General features: G+C 39.3%; 1 protein-coding gene across 1 annotated transcript in view; it reads right to left on the minus strand.

The window, feature by feature from the left end:
• Positions 1-18,628, minus strand: part of LOC129335671 (ankyrin repeat domain-containing protein 26-like) — a 91,800-nt gene that overhangs the window by 43,961 nt on the left and 29,211 nt on the right. Inside the window, exons 16-20 of the mRNA XM_054988416.1 lie at positions 14,856-15,085; positions 11,471-11,602; positions 10,576-10,609; positions 8,187-8,328; positions 6,914-7,130 (exon numbers count right to left, since the gene is read on the minus strand). Of these exons, the coding sequence (XP_054844391.1) occupies positions 6,914-7,130; positions 8,187-8,328; positions 10,576-10,609; positions 11,471-11,602; positions 14,856-15,085 (755 nt within the window). The remainder of the gene's footprint in view (positions 1-6,913; positions 7,131-8,186; positions 8,329-10,575; positions 10,610-11,470; positions 11,603-14,855; positions 15,086-18,628) is intronic.

Here is an 18,628-nt window from a genome sequence, read left to right on the forward strand (position 1 = left end):
AAGGACATGAAAATCAGGTACAGATGGGAGCTCCCAGAGGGTTTGTCCTTCGAATTTGGAGGCGCCAAAAAGCGTATCAGATCTGAGCGGGAGATGGAGCGATTTATAAGGGACAATGAAAAAGACTTACCAACAAGATTATGAATATGGAGTGTAAAGTATTATCTTGGAATGTAAATGGACTAAATTCACCGAATAAGAGAAAAAATATTTTTCACTGGCTACTAAAACAAAAATGTGATATTGTTTGTTTGCAAGAGACTCATATTCGAAAACAGGATGTAAAATATCTAAAACTGGGAAAATTGGGCAAAGACTTTGTAGCGGCCTCAAGTAAAAAAAAAAGAGGAGTGGTGTTGTACGTAAAAGAGGAGCTACAACCAAAATTCATAATGAAAGATGTGGAAGCCAGATTTGTAGCAGTGGAATGTACTTGGAATTTAAAGAGAGTGTTGGTAGTCGGAATCTATACACCTAATGGTGCAAAAGAGAGCTTCTTTGAGGATTTGAGGAAGCATTTAGATGATCTTTCATATGACCAGATAATTCTTGCTGGAGACTTTAATGGAGTGACAGATTTGGAACTGGATAAAAAGACTACAATGGCACAAAAGAAAAGAGGACTATTACCAAAGCTCTTTTTTGAGTTGATTCAACAAGAGACTCTCGAAGATGTATGGAGGAGAGAATATCCTAAAAGTAGGCAGTTTACTTTTTATTCTGCAAGGCACTCCACATTATCAAGAATTGACATGATCTGGGCCTCAAAAGATTTGGCGTTATGGACTAAAGATGTAGAAATTATGCCGATGGTAGGCTCAGATCACAACCCAATTATGTGGAAGCTGGGGAAAAGGAGGAAAAGGAAAGCATGGAGAATAAATGAGGATTTGTTACAGGAAAAAGAGAATATGGAAATATTGAGAAGAGAGACAAAGTTTTTCATTCAATACAACGTGAATAAAGAAGTACCAACTGATAAAGTTTGGGATGCTTATAAGGCGGTTATAAGGAGCATACTAATGGACTTAAATGGTAGAGCAAGAAAGAAGAAAGAGGAGAAGAGACAAGAGATTGAGGAGAAAATAAAAACTAAGGAAATACAGTTAAAAAAGAGACCAGGGAAAAAGAAATTATACCAAGAAATTAAAATACTGCAAGAACAGCTAACAGCAATGAGTAATAAAGAATTGGAGTGGAATCTCAAAAGGCTGAATCAGAAAGTGTTTGAGGGTGCAAATAAACCTGGGAAGTACCTGGCATGGCAACTGAAGAAGAGAAGGGAAAAGAAAACAATAAATAAAATTTGTGAAGATGACAAAACGTATTTGGAACAGAATACCATTAGTAGAGCCTTTTATAAATTCTACGCTAAACTGTATAATAAGAAAGAAGTAAATAAAGATTCAATAGCGTCATATTTGGAGAAAATGACACTTCCAGAAATCTCGGACGCTTGGAGAAATAAACTGAACAGTGAAGTAACGGATGAGGAAATAAGTAAGGCAATACAATCTGCAAATCTAGGAAAGGCGCCAGGGCCAGACGGACTTACGGCTAAATTTTATAAGACTATGGCCAACGAGCTGGCACCATTCCTAAAGGAGGTGATCAATGGAGTTTTAAGGGATCAAAGGATTCCAGACACTTGGTCTGAAGCGAACATATCATTGATCCCAAAAGAGGGCCAAGATTTGACTAGTGTGAAAAATTACAGACCTATATCGTTACTCAACAATGACTATAAAATCTTTGCGAAGATACTGGCGGAGAGACTGAAGGGGTGGCTTTCGGAGGTTATAGAGGAGGAGCAAGCAGGCTTTCTGCCAGACAGACAAATAAGAGACAATTTAAGGACAGTGATTGATGCTATTGAATATTATGATAAGCGTTGTGATAAAGAGGTTGGTTTCTTCTTTGTTGACGCTGAAAAGGCATTTGACAACTTAAACTGGGATTTTATGTTTGCCACTATGGAAAAGCTACAATTAGGAGAAAGATTCATCAGAGCAATTAAGGAAATTTACAGAGACCAGACTGCAGCAATTGTGGTGAATGATGAATTGACCAAGAAATTGAACATAAGCAAAGGAACAAGACAAGGTTGCCCGTTGTCTCCACTGTTGTTCATTTTAGTATTGGAGATTCTGATGATACAAATACGACAAGACGAGGAAATTCGAGGAATAAAAATAAAGGACTATTCATACAAGGTCAGAGCATTTGCGGATGACATAATGTTAATTGTAGAGGACCCACTGGAGAACATGCCAAAAGTGATAGATAAGATCAAGGAGTTTGGAGACTTGGCAGGTTTCTTCATTAACAAAAAGAAGTCAAAGATACTATGCAAAAACATGACTAAGCAGAAACAACAATTGTTAATGGAAACAACGGACTGTGAAGTAACAAGTAAGGTGAAATATTTGGGAATTGAACTGACTGCAAAGAATATAGATTTGTTCAAGAATAATTATGAAAAATTGTGGATTCAGATTGAGAGAGACTTGATTAAATGGAATAGGCTCAATCTGTCATGGTTGGGTAGGATTGCAGCGGTTAAAATGAATGTGTTACCAAGAGTGATGTTTTTGCTACAGACAATACCAATCATCAGAGACTCTAAACAATTTGAAAAATGGCAGAGGAAAATATCAGATTTTGTATGGGCAGGCAAGAAGCCTCGAGTGAAAATGAAAGTTTTACAAGACGCAAAGGAAAGAGGCGGAATGCAACTGCCCAACCTGAGACTTTACCACGATGCAATCTGCCTAGTTTGGTTGAAAGAGTGGATGACATTAAAGAACAAGAAATTATTAGCCCTAGAGGGATATAAAAAAATATTTGGATGGCATGCATACCTATGGCATGACAAAGTAAAGGTCAACTCGATGTTCCTGCACCATTTTGTACGGAGAAGTCTATACACAATCTGAAAGAAGTACAGAATTTACCTACAAGAAGGAAATCCTTGGTGGGTGGTTCCATATGAGGTGATAGACCCGAGAGCTGTCGATAACGAAAGACAATGTTTGACTTATAAAGAAATAACTAAAATAGAAGCATCTCAACTTAGAATAAAGACGCAAGAGGAACTATCATCGAACTACGATTGGTTCCAGTATAGACAGATCAGAGATTTGTATAACTCGGACTCTGTAAAGGGAGGTATACGAATAGAGAATTCGGAACTAGAGCTGACCCTTTTTAAAGAGGATAAGAAAAGAATATCCAAGGTATACCAAGTACTGTTGAAATGGCATACTGAGGATGAGACAGTTAAAACACAAATGGTGAAATGGGCTATAAATTTTAACAAAGAGATAACAATGGAGGCATGGGAATACTTGTGGAAGACTACAATGAAGACAACGACATGTACAAATATTAAAGAGAATATATACAAAATGATCTATCGTTGGTACATGACACCAAAGAAGATTGCGCTAGGCAATTTGAACACTTCTAATAAATGCTGGAAATGTAGGAAGCAGGAGGGCTCCCTCTATCATATGTGGTGGTCGTGTGAGGTAGCTAGGCAGTACTGGGGGGAAATAATAAGAGAAATGAGTGAAATTTTACAATTTCAAATCAATAAGAACCCAGAACTCCTGCTACTAAACTTGGGAATGGAGGGAATTCCAGCCCATCATAGGACGTTGATATTTTATATGACAGCAGCAGCTAGACTTTTGTACGCGCAAAAATGGAAAGTACAAGAAGTGCCAACTATTGAAGATTGGACCTACAAATTGCTGTACATGGCAGAAATGGATAAGATGACAAGAAAACTGAGAAATCTGGACTCAGGGCAGTTTAACACAGACTGGGAAAAGCTGAAACAATATCTGGAGAAGAAATGGGAGGTGGGAGGAAAACTGTGGCAGTTTGAGAATTACTGAAGTATAATAAAATGTAGAGGGGGGTGACTTTACCGGGGGGAGAAGAGATAAATGTGAATTTATAAGCAGTTAGATCAATAGATTGATATATATATAGATATATATTGGTTAATAAATAGAATATTGATAGAAAATAATGAAGGATAAGGATTAAATATACGGATTGAGTAACCAACAATATTTTCTTTTTTTGATAAGATTTGTATAATGCACCAAACTGAATATATAGATGAGTCAAATTGATTGACTATGTGAGGAGAGTTATATAGAATTACCATAAAAAGATAGAATGAGTAATATATAGAGAATAAATCAAATTGTTTGATTTAAATGTGTAAGATTTTTATGGTTTATGATATATAGGTCTATGATATATAGAAATATTTAAAATTGGAAAATGGGATAAATTGTTTATCCAAGATGGAAACAAAGACTTACAGTTTGGGTATATAATAAGAAAAGTAGTTAAGGATGTACTGCTTAGTATAATGGAGAATATGTATTTGTTTTAGATAGAGAAATTTAATAGAAGTAAGGGAAAAGGGACAAAGGGTTGGAAAACTGTTGGAAGTCAACAAAAGGGGGGGAAAGGGAGGGGGTTAGAAATGAAAAATTTGGGGAAAATTGAATGTAAATGTAAAAATAATGGATTCTAACCCAATAAAATTTTTTTTCAAAAAAAAAAAAAAGATGGGTGTGGAGTTTATCTGAACCCTACCTTTCAGCCCCAGTGGGGACTCAATGTGTCTCTGTAACATTTTATACCTTTCCCTTCCATCCACACAATGACCCCACAAAGCAAGCCAGGCAGAGAGAACGCAACAGACTCATGGCTACAGGCAAGCCTTTCAAGTAGAATGGCATTAGAAACTGGATCTTACAGATCTCAGCCCCGTGCTCCAACCACTATATAGAACTGGCTCTTGTTAGAAATGGTGTCATATTGGAATGACCGAGACAGGATGAACACAATTGCAAGAAGAACTCTCCCCTAGCAGTGACAATTATAGTGCTGTGGAGTCTCTTTCATGTTTTATGTTAGCCCAAAGATACTAAAATCTGGAGCAGTTCTGGTCCAGGTTTTACTCATGTCTGTATAAACTGTGTGAAGCACTGCTAGTGATGGCCTGAGCTAGGCCTTGTGTTCTTTTCTTTGTTTCTGCCAAATAAAGTTACTCTGTGCTAACTAAGAGAGACCCGCTGTACATCCCTAAATGACTGCAATGAGACTGAGAACCCGAGGGAGAGCCAGTACCATTCCCTGGTAGGAAAAGGGGAGCGCAGGCATATATAGAGAGGAAAAAAACTGCTTTCAAAAGCAGTGATGATAAACCTGCTTAGACGCGCAGGTTTATCATTGCTGTTAAAAGAGAAGCAGCTGAGGAACCCCAATCATTATATTAATGATTCCAGGCTGCTAGCTCTAACAACCCTTGTCTCCAGAGACTTCATCTCAGAACCAACGACAGTCTGGGAGGAGGAGGGATTCCTTGAGCCAGGCAGGCATATTTCCAAAGGCCTTGGGGAAAAGCCTCCCAGCTTCAGATCTCAGGCCTCTGTTAAGTTACATCTCCAGGTGTTTCCCCTCAGAGCCGACACAGTCCAAGGAGTGCTAGGGTGGTAGGCAGTCAAAGCCTTTAGAAAAAAGCCTCTTAGCCTCTAAACCCAGAGACCTGTTATGCTACACCTCCAGGTGTCTACCCTTGAAGCTGACACAGCCAAAGAGGTCCTTTATTCAGGCAGGCATGCAGGCAAAGGCCCTGGGAAAGAGCCTTGGAACTGAGGGCTCTTTCAGGCCACATTTCCAGGCTTCTGCCCTCGAAAGCGAGGAGGCAGGTGCCTTTAATCAGGCTGGCGTTTTCCAGCATCTTGAAGAAGCCTCTCTTGAGCCATAATGATGAAGGGAAAGTCAGAAATTTTTCTTCTTGAAATTCTTCACTATCATGCCTATTGAGGGTTAAAAACTGTTAAATGAAATGATTCTCTTCAGCCTTAAGGATGAGATGAGGGAAAAGCAGAAAACAGCAATGGAGATCCTCTCACTGCGGCAGCAAAAAGAGAACTGAGGGAATAGCACCCCTTTTCCTGGTCATGTGATGTTTTTGGCAGGAAAGCACCAAAGGGAGGAGGGGTGATCCTAGTCTTCTGGAAAGTTCTGGAGACCTCCTCCGTGGCTGGCCTGTGTGTGTGCAGTCCCAATTTGTGCCTGCACAGAAGCCACGAAGAGCAACGAGGGAGATAGCACTATTGTAAGAAAAGCAGGATCAGCCATGCGTGCTTTCTCACTCCTCCTCCCACTTCCTCAAAAGCAGAACAGCAGACATGCAACCATGTGCAAGCAAACACCATGCTTTGGCTGTGCCAAATCCTGTTTCTTGGAAAGTAAGTACAGTTTCCAATCAAGCACAAACTGAGGTAGATAGAGTGCTTGGGTTCCCAGGCTGTCAGAGCAATCTTGACTTGGGATATTTTGTACCTCCTGTCGCCCTCTCTTGGCAGGCACGGGGCGTTTCCCTGATGCAGCAGGAAAATTTGTTTGGCTTCTTCTAGTTTTCTTTTTTCAAAGCAAATAAAATATGTTTGTTTCATCATGTCATTGTTAACCAAAAACGTTTTATTTTGCTGTGCTGTTTTATTCATTATTTGTATCTTTTAAAATTGTTTTGTTTGCTGGGTTTATATTTTGGCTCTTTCAATGAAAAGTTGTATAAAATATTTCCAACAAAGTACTCTGGAACCTTCCTACTATCATACATTGCTGAACAGCTAACCAAACACTAGCCCGTTCTGTAAAGCCTTAATCCTCTCCATTTGATCTGAAGGAATTAGGTTATTCTAAATCAGTTTCTCTGCTTATGCCTTTTTACTTTAGTTCTACATAGCATCTAGCATGTTATTTGCAAAATGATTAATAGCATTCTTGAGTCAATTTGTTTTAAATATTCTTTTCACAATTTTTATATTGTTATCACATAAAAGTTTCACCCACAGGTTTACTTAAGAGTTCTTACTTGAGAGTGTTGATATTGCTTTCCCATTCTACTTTTTGATGATCCAGCAGAGATTTCATTTCTCTCATTTCTTCCAGTATTCTTTGTAGCTCCTTCTTCTCATTCTCAATTTTTTTGACTTTTCCTAGCATCTGAACATAACGTCCTTTTTCACGTTCAATTAAGCGTTCATATCCATGAACTATGTTCTGTATTTTCAGAAGGCTTACAGAATCTGCTTTAAGGGGAAAAAATCTAGTTTGTGGTGCATGTATATTTATTTTAAAAATTGTTTAAAACACTTATATTTTGCCTTTCTCTACTAGGGATCCAAGTTGTAAATATATTTATATGCCCCAAATATCGTATCATTTAAAAAGCAATCAAAATTCAAGCCTGCATAACAAGCCTGCATAACAATGAAGAACCATTTGGAAATCTTCCCTTCAGAATTTTTCTTCCTTTTTTCTCCCTTTAACTCTCAGCTGCTTCCAAGATTCTGTGTTTCCTAGAAAATATTCAGTCCTCATCAGGCAGTTCTTAAAATATGTAGCTAAATTTACATATATTTCTGCATAAGTGGGACGTCCCCCATGTATGTAGAAACCTCCACCTTTTCTCTAGGTGGTCTGGTTTTGCTGTTTTGTGATTGACTCAAGCAGCCCAGTTTACTATTCAATATAGTGATTACTTTATCTCAGTTACTTCTCTACTGTTTACTTGACATTTAATGAGGCACTGGGACTTGCATTGTGAGAGAAGACAAAGACATGGTTTATCTCCACTATCAACTCTCGAACCTGCAATGCTAAGAACCAAGGCAAGTCTCGGAAGCACTAGTAGCAGTGTTTACAGGCTGTCTATTTCAAGAGCTTCTGCCCTCCATTGACTGGCTTGCTCTTTCATAATTTAAAGAACTTTGCTGACTGACTAGCAAAGTATGTTAATTTCCTCTCTCCTCAGTTTTGTGGCTCCATAGTAATTATTCAGAAGCTCAGTGTAACTTCTGGGGTGTTTTTGCTTCAAAAAGTAAAAACAATGAGTATTAACTGCAACAACAATCTAACGCAACCTCAGACTCATTCAACTAGTTTCACGGTTATTTTGATCCTGAGCCAACACATCAATTACTACTATAATATTTACCAGCTGGTCCCCAGATAGAAACATTATCAGAGTTCCGTACACAATGAAAAATCTAGGCTTCTCAATATTTTCAGATCTTCATATATTCCAATTTATCATCTGCAGAACAAAATAATTACTGCTTGATAATCATTAATAGTATATTTACCTTTGTTATCCAAACTAAGCTGTTCCATCAACATCAAAGCTTCTCTGGAGACTGAAGAAGGTGAATCAATATCCTCTGTGGCTGTATCAGAAGACTGAGTTAAGTCATCAAAATCCTCAGATAAACCTGCTGTTTTGGGAATCTGAATAATACATACTTAATTGATTAAAATTATACACTATCATGTATTATAACAAATCAGTCTCTTTATTTCTCTGCTTTTTAACCCAGAGTTCTGATGTCAGGAATGGGATACTGCCTCAAATCAGTCATCGTGAAAACCAGTTTGTGCTGACCACATTTTAGAATCCAAACCATTCAATGGAGGGAGCCATTCGCCCTGCCTTTTATAGCCGTGCTTGGGGGGAAAGTGTATGAAAAGGCTAGGCAAGCATCTCATGCCTCTAGGAGTGGCATGCGCAGTTCCCATGTGGAACTGCATAGAAGACACGACAATGAACTAAAATTCTACAGTGCATGTGTTTGACCAGAGACAGTCAGCAGCTTGATATAGACACCTCACATGAGCTTCCATCTGCCACCCACAGGAACTTCCCTGCTTAGAGCTTTGCTTCCAGTGGAGAGGTCTAGAATACTACTGAGCTATTGTTGCTCCCTGTAGTTAAGTGACACTTCACCCCAAGTACCTGTGTAAAAGTTCACATCAATTTCTGTTATTGGATTTAGGCATTTACTTTATGTTGGTCCTATAGACACAGGAGACAATGGTTGTTCCGTCCCAAGAAGCGAGTTTTCCCCTACGCTGTTGGCATTATTTAAAAATGGTCTTCTGTGTCATAGGAACCTTACTATCATGGTGTACTGAGAAGCCTATCAAAATGATGCACAGAAACCACAAAGTAGTAATTCTAATTCTAAAAAAGCCAGTTATCACCTCAGCTTCATCCCCATCTTCATCACATTCCTATATTGATGCCTCAGACACAACTTCTTGAAGACAGCACAACTAGTTGATTTCCTGACTGTCAGCAGGTTGCTGACAACCATGTAGACACAGTAGGTGGCAAACTGGTGGCAAACTTTTTCACTGGATTTGCGTGTTTCATGATAGTGTTTTCCTGGCACAAGACAGCTGCCACCTACCAGGGCAGATATTTAAAGCTCTCTCTGAGAATCCATTTTTGGTTTGCCCACATGGACATCCATGAATTATCAACCACTGCAACATCCCTTGCTCTGCACAGATCCCCTTCACCAACGTCAAGGGTTCCAAGGCGATGTTCACAACCGCCCTATAGCTTGCTCTGGTGCTTGAAAGTTGTTTTGCCTCTCTAGATCATGATTTGATGTTCAGTTGCAAATTTTGCTGGGATGTCATCAAAAAGCAGTGCAAATTACACTCTTCCTCCTCCAGTTCCCAATGTTCTGGATCAACCATTATATTCTGTGTCTGGGCCTCTCTCATGCAAGTAGCAGCTCTTTCCACATATTTAGCTTCCTCGAGGAGAGGAATAAACTTTATGGCAGCCCTTAGGAGGCGGGATGCTATGACCATGGAACCCCATGGACAAGGACTTGAAGTCATAATGCGCTGCCTTGATCCAACTACAGCTGCTACTGCGGGACTAGTCACTAGGGACTGCTGCTGCTGTTGGCCTTGCTGGCAACCTGACTGACTTAACTGGATCTGATGCTGCTAGACACGGGGCCTCGTCTGGTCCATTTGGCAGCAGAGTGGCTATAGGTATTTTATCAGAATCTGCTTTCCTGATCCTGACTGTACCTGAGCCATGAAGTGTCTACATGGCTGATGACACGCTCTTATCTGCCCTCTTGTTTCTGTCTAGCTGTAGGATATTTTCACTCATATTATGCCTTATACCGGCATTCCCCTGTCCTTTAAAAGAGCTTGCTTCTCAGAGAACAGCATGGTTCTTCCATCTATATGTGACTAGTATGAGCAGTCACCAATTTGAACTTTTTCTTCAGGAGACTTTCTCCCTGATTGGGCAGAGTTTCTGGCACAGACCCTCTTCATTCAACTTTGAGACTTCAGCTTTGGTCACTCCTAGGTAGAAGTGCTTTCCCACAGATCAATTAAGATCCCGTTTTTAATGTCTTATTTTCATGCATGGCTTTCTTGACCTTGAATGACTAGAATGCCCACACATCAAAAGCTACTTAAGTATCATTAGAAGTGACGGAAAATTGCCATGTTTGTTTCAACACTGCCTGAAATGTTATGGCTAAGCATAATTACAAATCAGCTTCGAAGACTGGTTGGTTTCTGGTTTTCCCACTGATTCTCGTGTGATCTCAATTGAGCCATGGCATCTTTTTGCTTTGAAGTTTCATTGAAATATTATTGCCACTACACTTTTATACAAACACTGAAAAGATAAAGCAGTATTTCGGTAGCACATTTTACCTTATTCTTCCCAGTCACAGTTCTGGCTGATTTTCTAGAAAACAAACAAAACTTTTTAGTGTTATGATGTTTATTTAGCTTGCTTACAGACCACCTTTCAGCCCAACAGTCCCCAAGACAGGGGAAACAAGACTTTAGTTTGTAAGAGATTCAGCCATATTGATTCTTTCACAGTAGGATGCCTTGTTCTACATCTGTTTATTACTCCTAGAACCTAGGGAAAAATTAGGCTAGAAACGTTAAAAATTTGCTGGATATCCTAGATCCTTAACCAAGAAGGGTGCTATATGAGTTATCTTGTAACCCACCAACAGGTAGTCCGAATTGACTACACTGTGTAGTATGCCTTGAGTCTCAGAGAGAAAGGCAGGCTATAAATAACAATAAATAAATAAATAGTGGCTACTGAGACACATACTGACCTATATTGTAAAAAAATTAAATTACAGTGGGGTTCTTTTTTTAAAAACCACAAAGTCACTCTGGGGTAGCTAGTTAACCCCCAAGCCTCTACATTCCTCCTATGTTTAGACTGAATTAAATCCTTCAAATTCACAGTAGTTTACAATGATTACAGACAAAGCATAAAGAATGACAAATCTGTTTATCGCATTTTTATCCTGCCCTTCTGCTGATGAATTTGGGGTGACATATTGTTACCCTCTTCTTTTGTCCACACAACAACCCTGTCAAGAAGGTCAAGTAGACTAAGTAATGGCCCAAGATCACCCACCCAATCAGCTTCATGGCTGACTGGAAGTTTGAACTCAGAACTCAGGTCTCCCAAGTCCAGGTCCTGTATTTTAATCACTACATGGTACATACAGCCTGATTCCAAAATAAAGAAGCTCCTTAAGTAATAGTTTAAAAGAAACAACATTATGATTCTCAGTACCTCACTTCTTCCACAGACGTTTCACTCAAACTGCTATCATCGTGTAGTAGAGGTGGATTTTCAGTGATCTGCTGACTGGCCCTTTGCTTTGAGATCCGTCTTTTATTTTCACTTTTCCGGATGTCCTTCATGCTGACAAAAGGATTTTAATGAAAAAAAAGAGCATTTGATGAACTACCATTAAAATGTCTTGAAACATAAAAGCTATACCCAAGGGTCTTAAACTGGAAAAACAAATGTGCCCATAAGAAGATAAAACTAAACATCTTTCAGACAAAAGAAGCTACATCAAACAACATTCCTCATAAACTGCTAAATTCAGATTTTTGTGAAAAAGTCCAAATCCTACTGAATAAAACTTCAGTACTAAAAACCTCTTTAATAAGATTTGCCTCTGGGAAGGAATCTTACAGAGACTACATCAGGCTAGCTTAAGATTTTTCTACTCAAAAGGTGGTCAGTACATACTGATGGCCATTATAGCCTTTAATGCCAAAATGATCCCCCAGAGTTTATTTGGGGCTTCCATTTGGATAAATCAGGTTTCTGAATCCTTGGACCATGTGCTCATTCAATTTTTTTACTACAGATGGCAGAAGCCCCCAATTGTATTGCAGGAACTGTGCTTACAGTGGAATTTGTGCAATACTTCCTTGGAATCTAGGGCCTGTATAGTGGCTCTTAATCTAAGACTGAAGTTCCTTTATTCAGTTCCTAATGCCCAAGGAAGTCTTCTATACTTAATAAAGGAGGATAACTATAGAAGCACGTGGGAAAGATGCACAGATATTAAACTCGAGTTGTTAGGCTTCTCTGCTGCAAGGCTTAATAGGATAAATTACCAAGAAGCGTTGAAGCAAACTAGATGGAAGCTGATTAACATTATGTTCTACCCTTGCACTAGGGATTCCTCCACCCACGACCTTCCCTTCATATATGTGATCCCTTACAATGCCTAGGCATTGTGTACTTGTACTTGGGGGTAAAGGCTGGAAGAGCTAGCCTGATTGCTGTTAGCTCCAACCAGTTAATGTTTTGCTTGCTTTTTACCTAGATCCATATGCCCAGAGTATAGAATTCTTGAACAGCACTGCCTGGCCAATTATGAATTCAACTCTCTCTCTCTCTCTCTTTTTGCAAGCCTGGTATTTAGCTTATGGGCATAGAGATGGACCATTTCTCCTCAATTTCTTCTTTAAAGAAGCCTGGAAAGCCAAATATGTGCCTGAGAATATTTCCCCCTCCCTCCCCAGTCCATTCTGGGTTCCTTCCTGAGGGTTATTCTCTGCAATGTCAGAGTTCCAGCATTTTCACTGCCTTAATAATCAGTAGGAACAACTATTACATAGGGGGAAAGCATATAGATTGGATTTCTGGAACAGACAGTTCATCCTTGGATGGAAAGAGGGGGTAAACTGCTGGGCCTGCAGACTTTGTGTCATCTTGTGATGACAGGCAGAGTCTGACCAGCAATTTCTTGTGCTACAGATTGGCATATCCAAGGAAGCTCCTGTGGTTTAATTGAAGGGTAAGTGGGATGTGCAGGGACAGCAACTACAGAAAGACTCCCCTCTACCATGTAGACACTTTCCATCACTAAGTCACAGATTTGGCTGGGGCTTGACAGCCATGGGTTTTGACTCCAGAACACCTGTCTTTCCCAACAGCGGGACTCCTCTTTGCCCATGAGGCTGCTGATATACAGTCAGTTTCTCCATTCTGAAAATATTGCTGGTTGCTTCTCTGGTGGCTGGGGTCATGGCTTTCTTGCACTTAGGCTTGAGTAACAATGTTGCAGACCACGTGAAGAGGGAATTTCAGCCCTGTTCTGAGATGGCAGAAACTGCATGTTAAGAGGGTTTTTTTAGCCAACAGGCAGATGAAAAGGAGTACAGGAGAAAAGGAAAAAGTAATATAAAGGAAGCAGATGATGCTAGCTGAAAAGAAAGCCTGCCTTGAGAATGCAGTTAGGCTTTGATCCCCATTTTTCCCAACCAAGGAAATGTCGTCCCTCTCAGCCTTACTTACATTACAGGGTTGCTAACAAAACAGAGGAGAGGAAATCCACATACTCTGGTCTGAGTTCCTTGGAGGAATGCCAAAATACAGTTGTAAGATGTGTAGATTGATAGGTCTCCAACTTTTGTTATCTATTTTTTCCTCTACTGCTCCTCCCTCTACCATCACCACTAGGTTACCAGTCTCTTATCCCTGTTTTTCCCAACCAAGGCTGAAAACAAACTGGGAGCTGGGAATTACTCTTTGCCTTCTAAACTTGATGTAAGGAGCTACCATCTGTTAATGGTACTGTTCTCCTCAAACTGCAAGCCACTATTTTTATGTGTTTTCTCTCTGCAGGCTACTATTATTGATGTCATATAAGAGGCTGCTTGAAAAGCTTCAGAAGAAAACACTTTGTCTTACGCTTCAACATAGATGCAAAGAAAAGTACAGGAACAAGGAAGTGTTACTAACTGATGACTACATCTTGCTAGATTTCCACATGTACTATATTAAGATGTCTAATCCAAAGTTAATGGGAACATGTTTCCAGCAAGGATATTGTAAAGGCTGATATAAATTTCTGAATAGAAAAGAGTCCAGTAGCACCAACTTTACTGTAGCATAAGCTTTCGAGAACCACAGTTCTCTTCGTCAGATGCATGGAGGGTATGAAGAAACTGGCCAGATCTATATAGGTGGTGAGGGGAGGGGGGAGTAGATGCAATCAGTTTGCTTCTGATAATGGGATGAGTTTGCTTCTGATAATGAGATAATCATTCATAGTCTCTATTCAATCCAAGTCTGACTGAGTCAAATTTACATATGAATTCTAATTCAGCATCTTCCCGTTGGATTTTGTTTTTGATAGGTTTCTGTTGAACTATGGTGACCTTTAAGTCCTTGATGGAATGTCCTGGTAGACTGAAGTGTTCTCCCACTGGTTTCTGGATGTTGCCATTTTTAATGTCAGATTTGTGTCCATTTATTCTTTTGTGCAGAGGTTGGCTGGTTTGTCCAATATACAGAGCAGATGGACATTGTTGGCACATGAGGGCATATATCACGTTGAAGGACTTTTTTCTATTTTGCCACTACAGACTAACACGGCTAACTCCTCTGGATCTATAAATTTCTGAAAAATACATCATATAATGGAGACTTCCTGAGAATAGATATTAGATATTGCCTGTTAGATGAGGGTATTTACCCCATTTATTTGCTATTCATATTCATACTAGAGTTTCATCAATAGTGCGCCTCAAGCATGTTGACAATGAAAGTCAAAACAAAAAGTAGTCTACTGCATTATCATGCTAAATAATTCAAACAAACCATCTTTCAAGAAAACAACTAAGGATTTAACATTAATATTCACACTTACCTCCTAACAGCTATTGGAACGAGTTCCTTTGTCGCTGTCACTTTATTTACTTGGCTTTCCGCTAACATTTCTCCTTCTGATTTAATACACTGGTTTTCCTTTACAGTAAGCTTTTGTTCATTTTTCTGTACAATAGTATTCACAGCCAATGTTTTTTCAATAGCTGCATTTTCACTTTTTCCTGCAGTCTCTAATTCCTCCAATTTTTTCTTTGTTTTCCCCTCTTCAACCTAAAATAATGACATGGCTTAATATATTTTTGTAGGCATGCAAGGAAAAGTATCAGTGATCATAAAGACTTACTCATTCTGTTATTTATTGCAGTTTAGTACTATGCTAAATAAACACATTCATCCTTGTAAATAAATCACTCATTCATTACTAAAGTACAGGTTAGTAGTGTAAAAGCATGAGATAATGGAAAAATACCTCCATCAGTGAAAGAAAAAATGAATTTGGAACACACACCATCTAGTTATTATAAACAGAATAGCTATTATTACCAAGCGTCCAACAATATTGTAACGAAGAAAGAGAAGTGTTTCACACAACAAAAGGAAGGGTGCTAAGCAAGAATGAGAGTAATGGAAAGATCAATACCCTGTTCAGAAGCTACTTTCACATTTTGGAACAAATTCAAGAGACTACAAAATGGGTGCCGTTCATCTGTTATAGTTGCACCTCCTTAAAACCTGAATCATTTGGGGTCTTTTAAAGTTAAAATTACATACTGATCACTTTTTGAACTGAACTTTCTTAAATCACCTAAACACAGAAGAAATGTGCCTATAATCTCTCTTCTTTCCTGATCCATTTTAGAAGCATTGCACAAAGCCAACATGAAAGAAGGCTTTCCAATAACGCTGAAGAGCTGAAATGAACAGGATGGCAGAGGTACAAGAAAGACCAAAGAATGAAAAGCAGCAGGCATTCCACTACCTCTTTCTGCAGCTGGGCCTTCTCTTTCTCCAAAGCCAGGAACGCTGTCTGCAGCATCCCTACCTCATTCTTAAATCTTGCAACATCACGTTCTAGTTCTTCATCCAGTTCTTCTTTTGATATTTGGTGGCAGGATTGTTCAGAGTTTTTCATATTATTTCCAGTCTCAGTTTCAACATCTCTGTAATTGCTGACTATGCAGTCCCTGGAAACACCATTGTTAAAATGGTGTAGACTTTCTTGAACTGTACTTTTTGTTTCATCAGAAAGCATAGTTGCATTGTTTGTGTTGGCAGGCTTTTTGATATATGCTGTTTTAAAGTCTTCGCAACTACATTTTGGTGAATACTCAAGAAGTTTTTCTGAAACTGTAATCTTTCCACCCATAGTTGTTTCCAGTTGAACAGGTGTATCATCTCTTTCTTCTCCACTTACACCTACTTCCATACTTTCTGCTATATCAAACAGTCTGTCATTATTTGCACTCCAGTTTTGATTAATATTTTGTTTACCATTTTCACCCTGCTTAGGAAGAAGCTTCGGAGACCTACAATTTATTGGACATAAACTTAAGTTTTCAGTGCTGAGTTTCTTTTCTGCAATGAGAGAGTTGAAATTTCCAGAACCACCCTTTTCTTGTATGCCAATGGTTGCTTGAAACAGAGGTGGTGATGATGACGATTCATTTATGCCCCCCAATACATCACTGAAGCCATCTTGTGCTCGTCCTTCCACAGAAGAATTACTTTTTTCATTTATGTCAATTTCACCAAACATCTGCTTCAGTTCTGCTGTAATACTCTTAAAACAGGTTTTGACTTCTTTTTTTTCATTCGCAACCCACATTTTTTCATATCGTTCTTCCCAGAGATCTGCATCAAACTTACTGCAATCACTGTTTGATTCCTCAATATGCACTGCTGCTTCAGGTTTCTTTTTCTCACAATTGAATGAAACCTCTGCCTTGTCAGTCTGATCTTCAAGTGATGGCTTTTCTATAGCGTTGAATGTGTCTATTACACATTTGTCCTTATGCAAGCCAAGTATGGATAGAAAAAATAATAACTATACATAAAAAGTTATGCTGTAATCATCATATAGAGAGCTTAACAACAAAAGGATTGTTACATAATTGGTTTTCACAACATTAGGTTGAATTAAAAAACTGTGAGAAAAGCTTTGCTCACAGAACAGATCCTTCCTGCCTCTATTTCCCTCCTACAGCTTCTGAGCCTCTCAAAAGGCCATACCTGAGAGTACTGGAGCATTTGTAATAGTGTGGTACATGGCTCAGAAGACTGAAGCTTGGGTGGCAAACCCCTGGAACTTGTGGTCCCCTCCCACGCACATATAGCTGGCTTGGATACTACTGCATATTTTGTTAAAATATGTACACATTTAAGTTTAATTGTAGCATCATTAATATTTTAAAAAATCACTTTTCTTCTCACCAATTGTAATTTATAACCTGCTACATCAATGTAACTTCAAAGATGTATGAAACTCTAACTTTCTCAAAAACAATTTTTTAGAGATGTAGAATTTTATTTCAAGAACATTTGAATACGGAGGTGACACTTAATACACTGCTACTTTTAAGAGCCCCGTGGTGCAGAGTGGTAAGCCGCACTACTGCAGCCCAAGCTCTGCTCATGACCTGAGGTTGATCCTGGTGGAAGTTGGGTTCAGGTAGCCGGCTCAAGGTTGACTCAATCTTCCATCCTTCCGAGATCAGTAAAATGAGTACCCAGTTTCCTGGGGGTAAAGTGTAGATGGCTGGGGAAGGTAATGGCAAACCACCCCATAAAAAGTCTGCCAAAAAAATGTCGTGATGTGACATCCCCCATGGGTCAGTAATGTCTTGGTGCTTGCACAGGGGACTCTTTACCTTTTTTTTACTTGTTTATTTTAAAAAGTGAGTCTTATTAATTTACTAGAAAGTTAAACATGAATAAATGACTACATTTTCCATCTTCAGAGGAAATTTTGATGGTGCATCATTTGATAGCATCTACATTGATAATACAACTTTTGGAGGGATCGTGGCTGTCATCAACACAGGAAACAATGTGTCTAGGTGCACAGAAAATCGTAAGAGCGTGCTGGACTGTTGTCAGCATCTCAGAGGACAGAAGAATATCATACTGCTCAGCCTCCATTGCAAGTGCAAAACATGGAACTACAGGCATGGTTTAGTGGCAGGGTCATCTAAACACAATGGGTGTAGATAGCTAGACTCTCCAGCTGCTTGGTCTCTCCCTCAGCCTTCCGGAAAGGAAAGGTCTATTGTACTGTTTTCACTCCAAGCTCCTAAGAATGAACTCCTTCAGGAATTGCCTAAGCAAGGATGTTCTCCCTGGTCAGGTAATGTTCCTGGCCCAGTTCTCTACTCCTCTCCCGCCCTTGCCTCACTTTGCTTGGTCAGTACTCTCCAACCTCTGCCTTGGCATAGTCTTACACTGTCCTTGGGTGGTAACCTGTCTTATACTAGCCAACCACATCTTAACCTCCGTATATGCAGCAAGACAGCCATTCTCACACACTCCATTCATACCTTGCTCCCCTTTACCACTATGCAGCAAATGCTGTTCCATGGTCCCAATTCAGGCTTCCTAATCTAGAGGTGGCAGCCTCCACCCCCACTGAGATAGGCCGTTATAACTCCATTCTCTCTGTAGCTATCTGCCAGCTTACTATCATTTTCATGACACTTTTTACTCTACTCTTATTCTGTAGAAGAGTGCATGATCAATAACTTACAATATTATTGAATAGGGAAGAAAAATTTAGCACACAATGGTGAGAAATGACAGCAGTTTTTGTGTTTTAGTTCT

The sequence above is a fragment of the Eublepharis macularius genome, chromosome 9, assembly GCF_028583425.1.
Source record: "Eublepharis macularius isolate TG4126 chromosome 9, MPM_Emac_v1.0, whole genome shotgun sequence".
Lineage (NCBI taxonomy): Eukaryota > Metazoa > Chordata > Lepidosauria > Squamata > Eublepharidae > Eublepharis > Eublepharis macularius.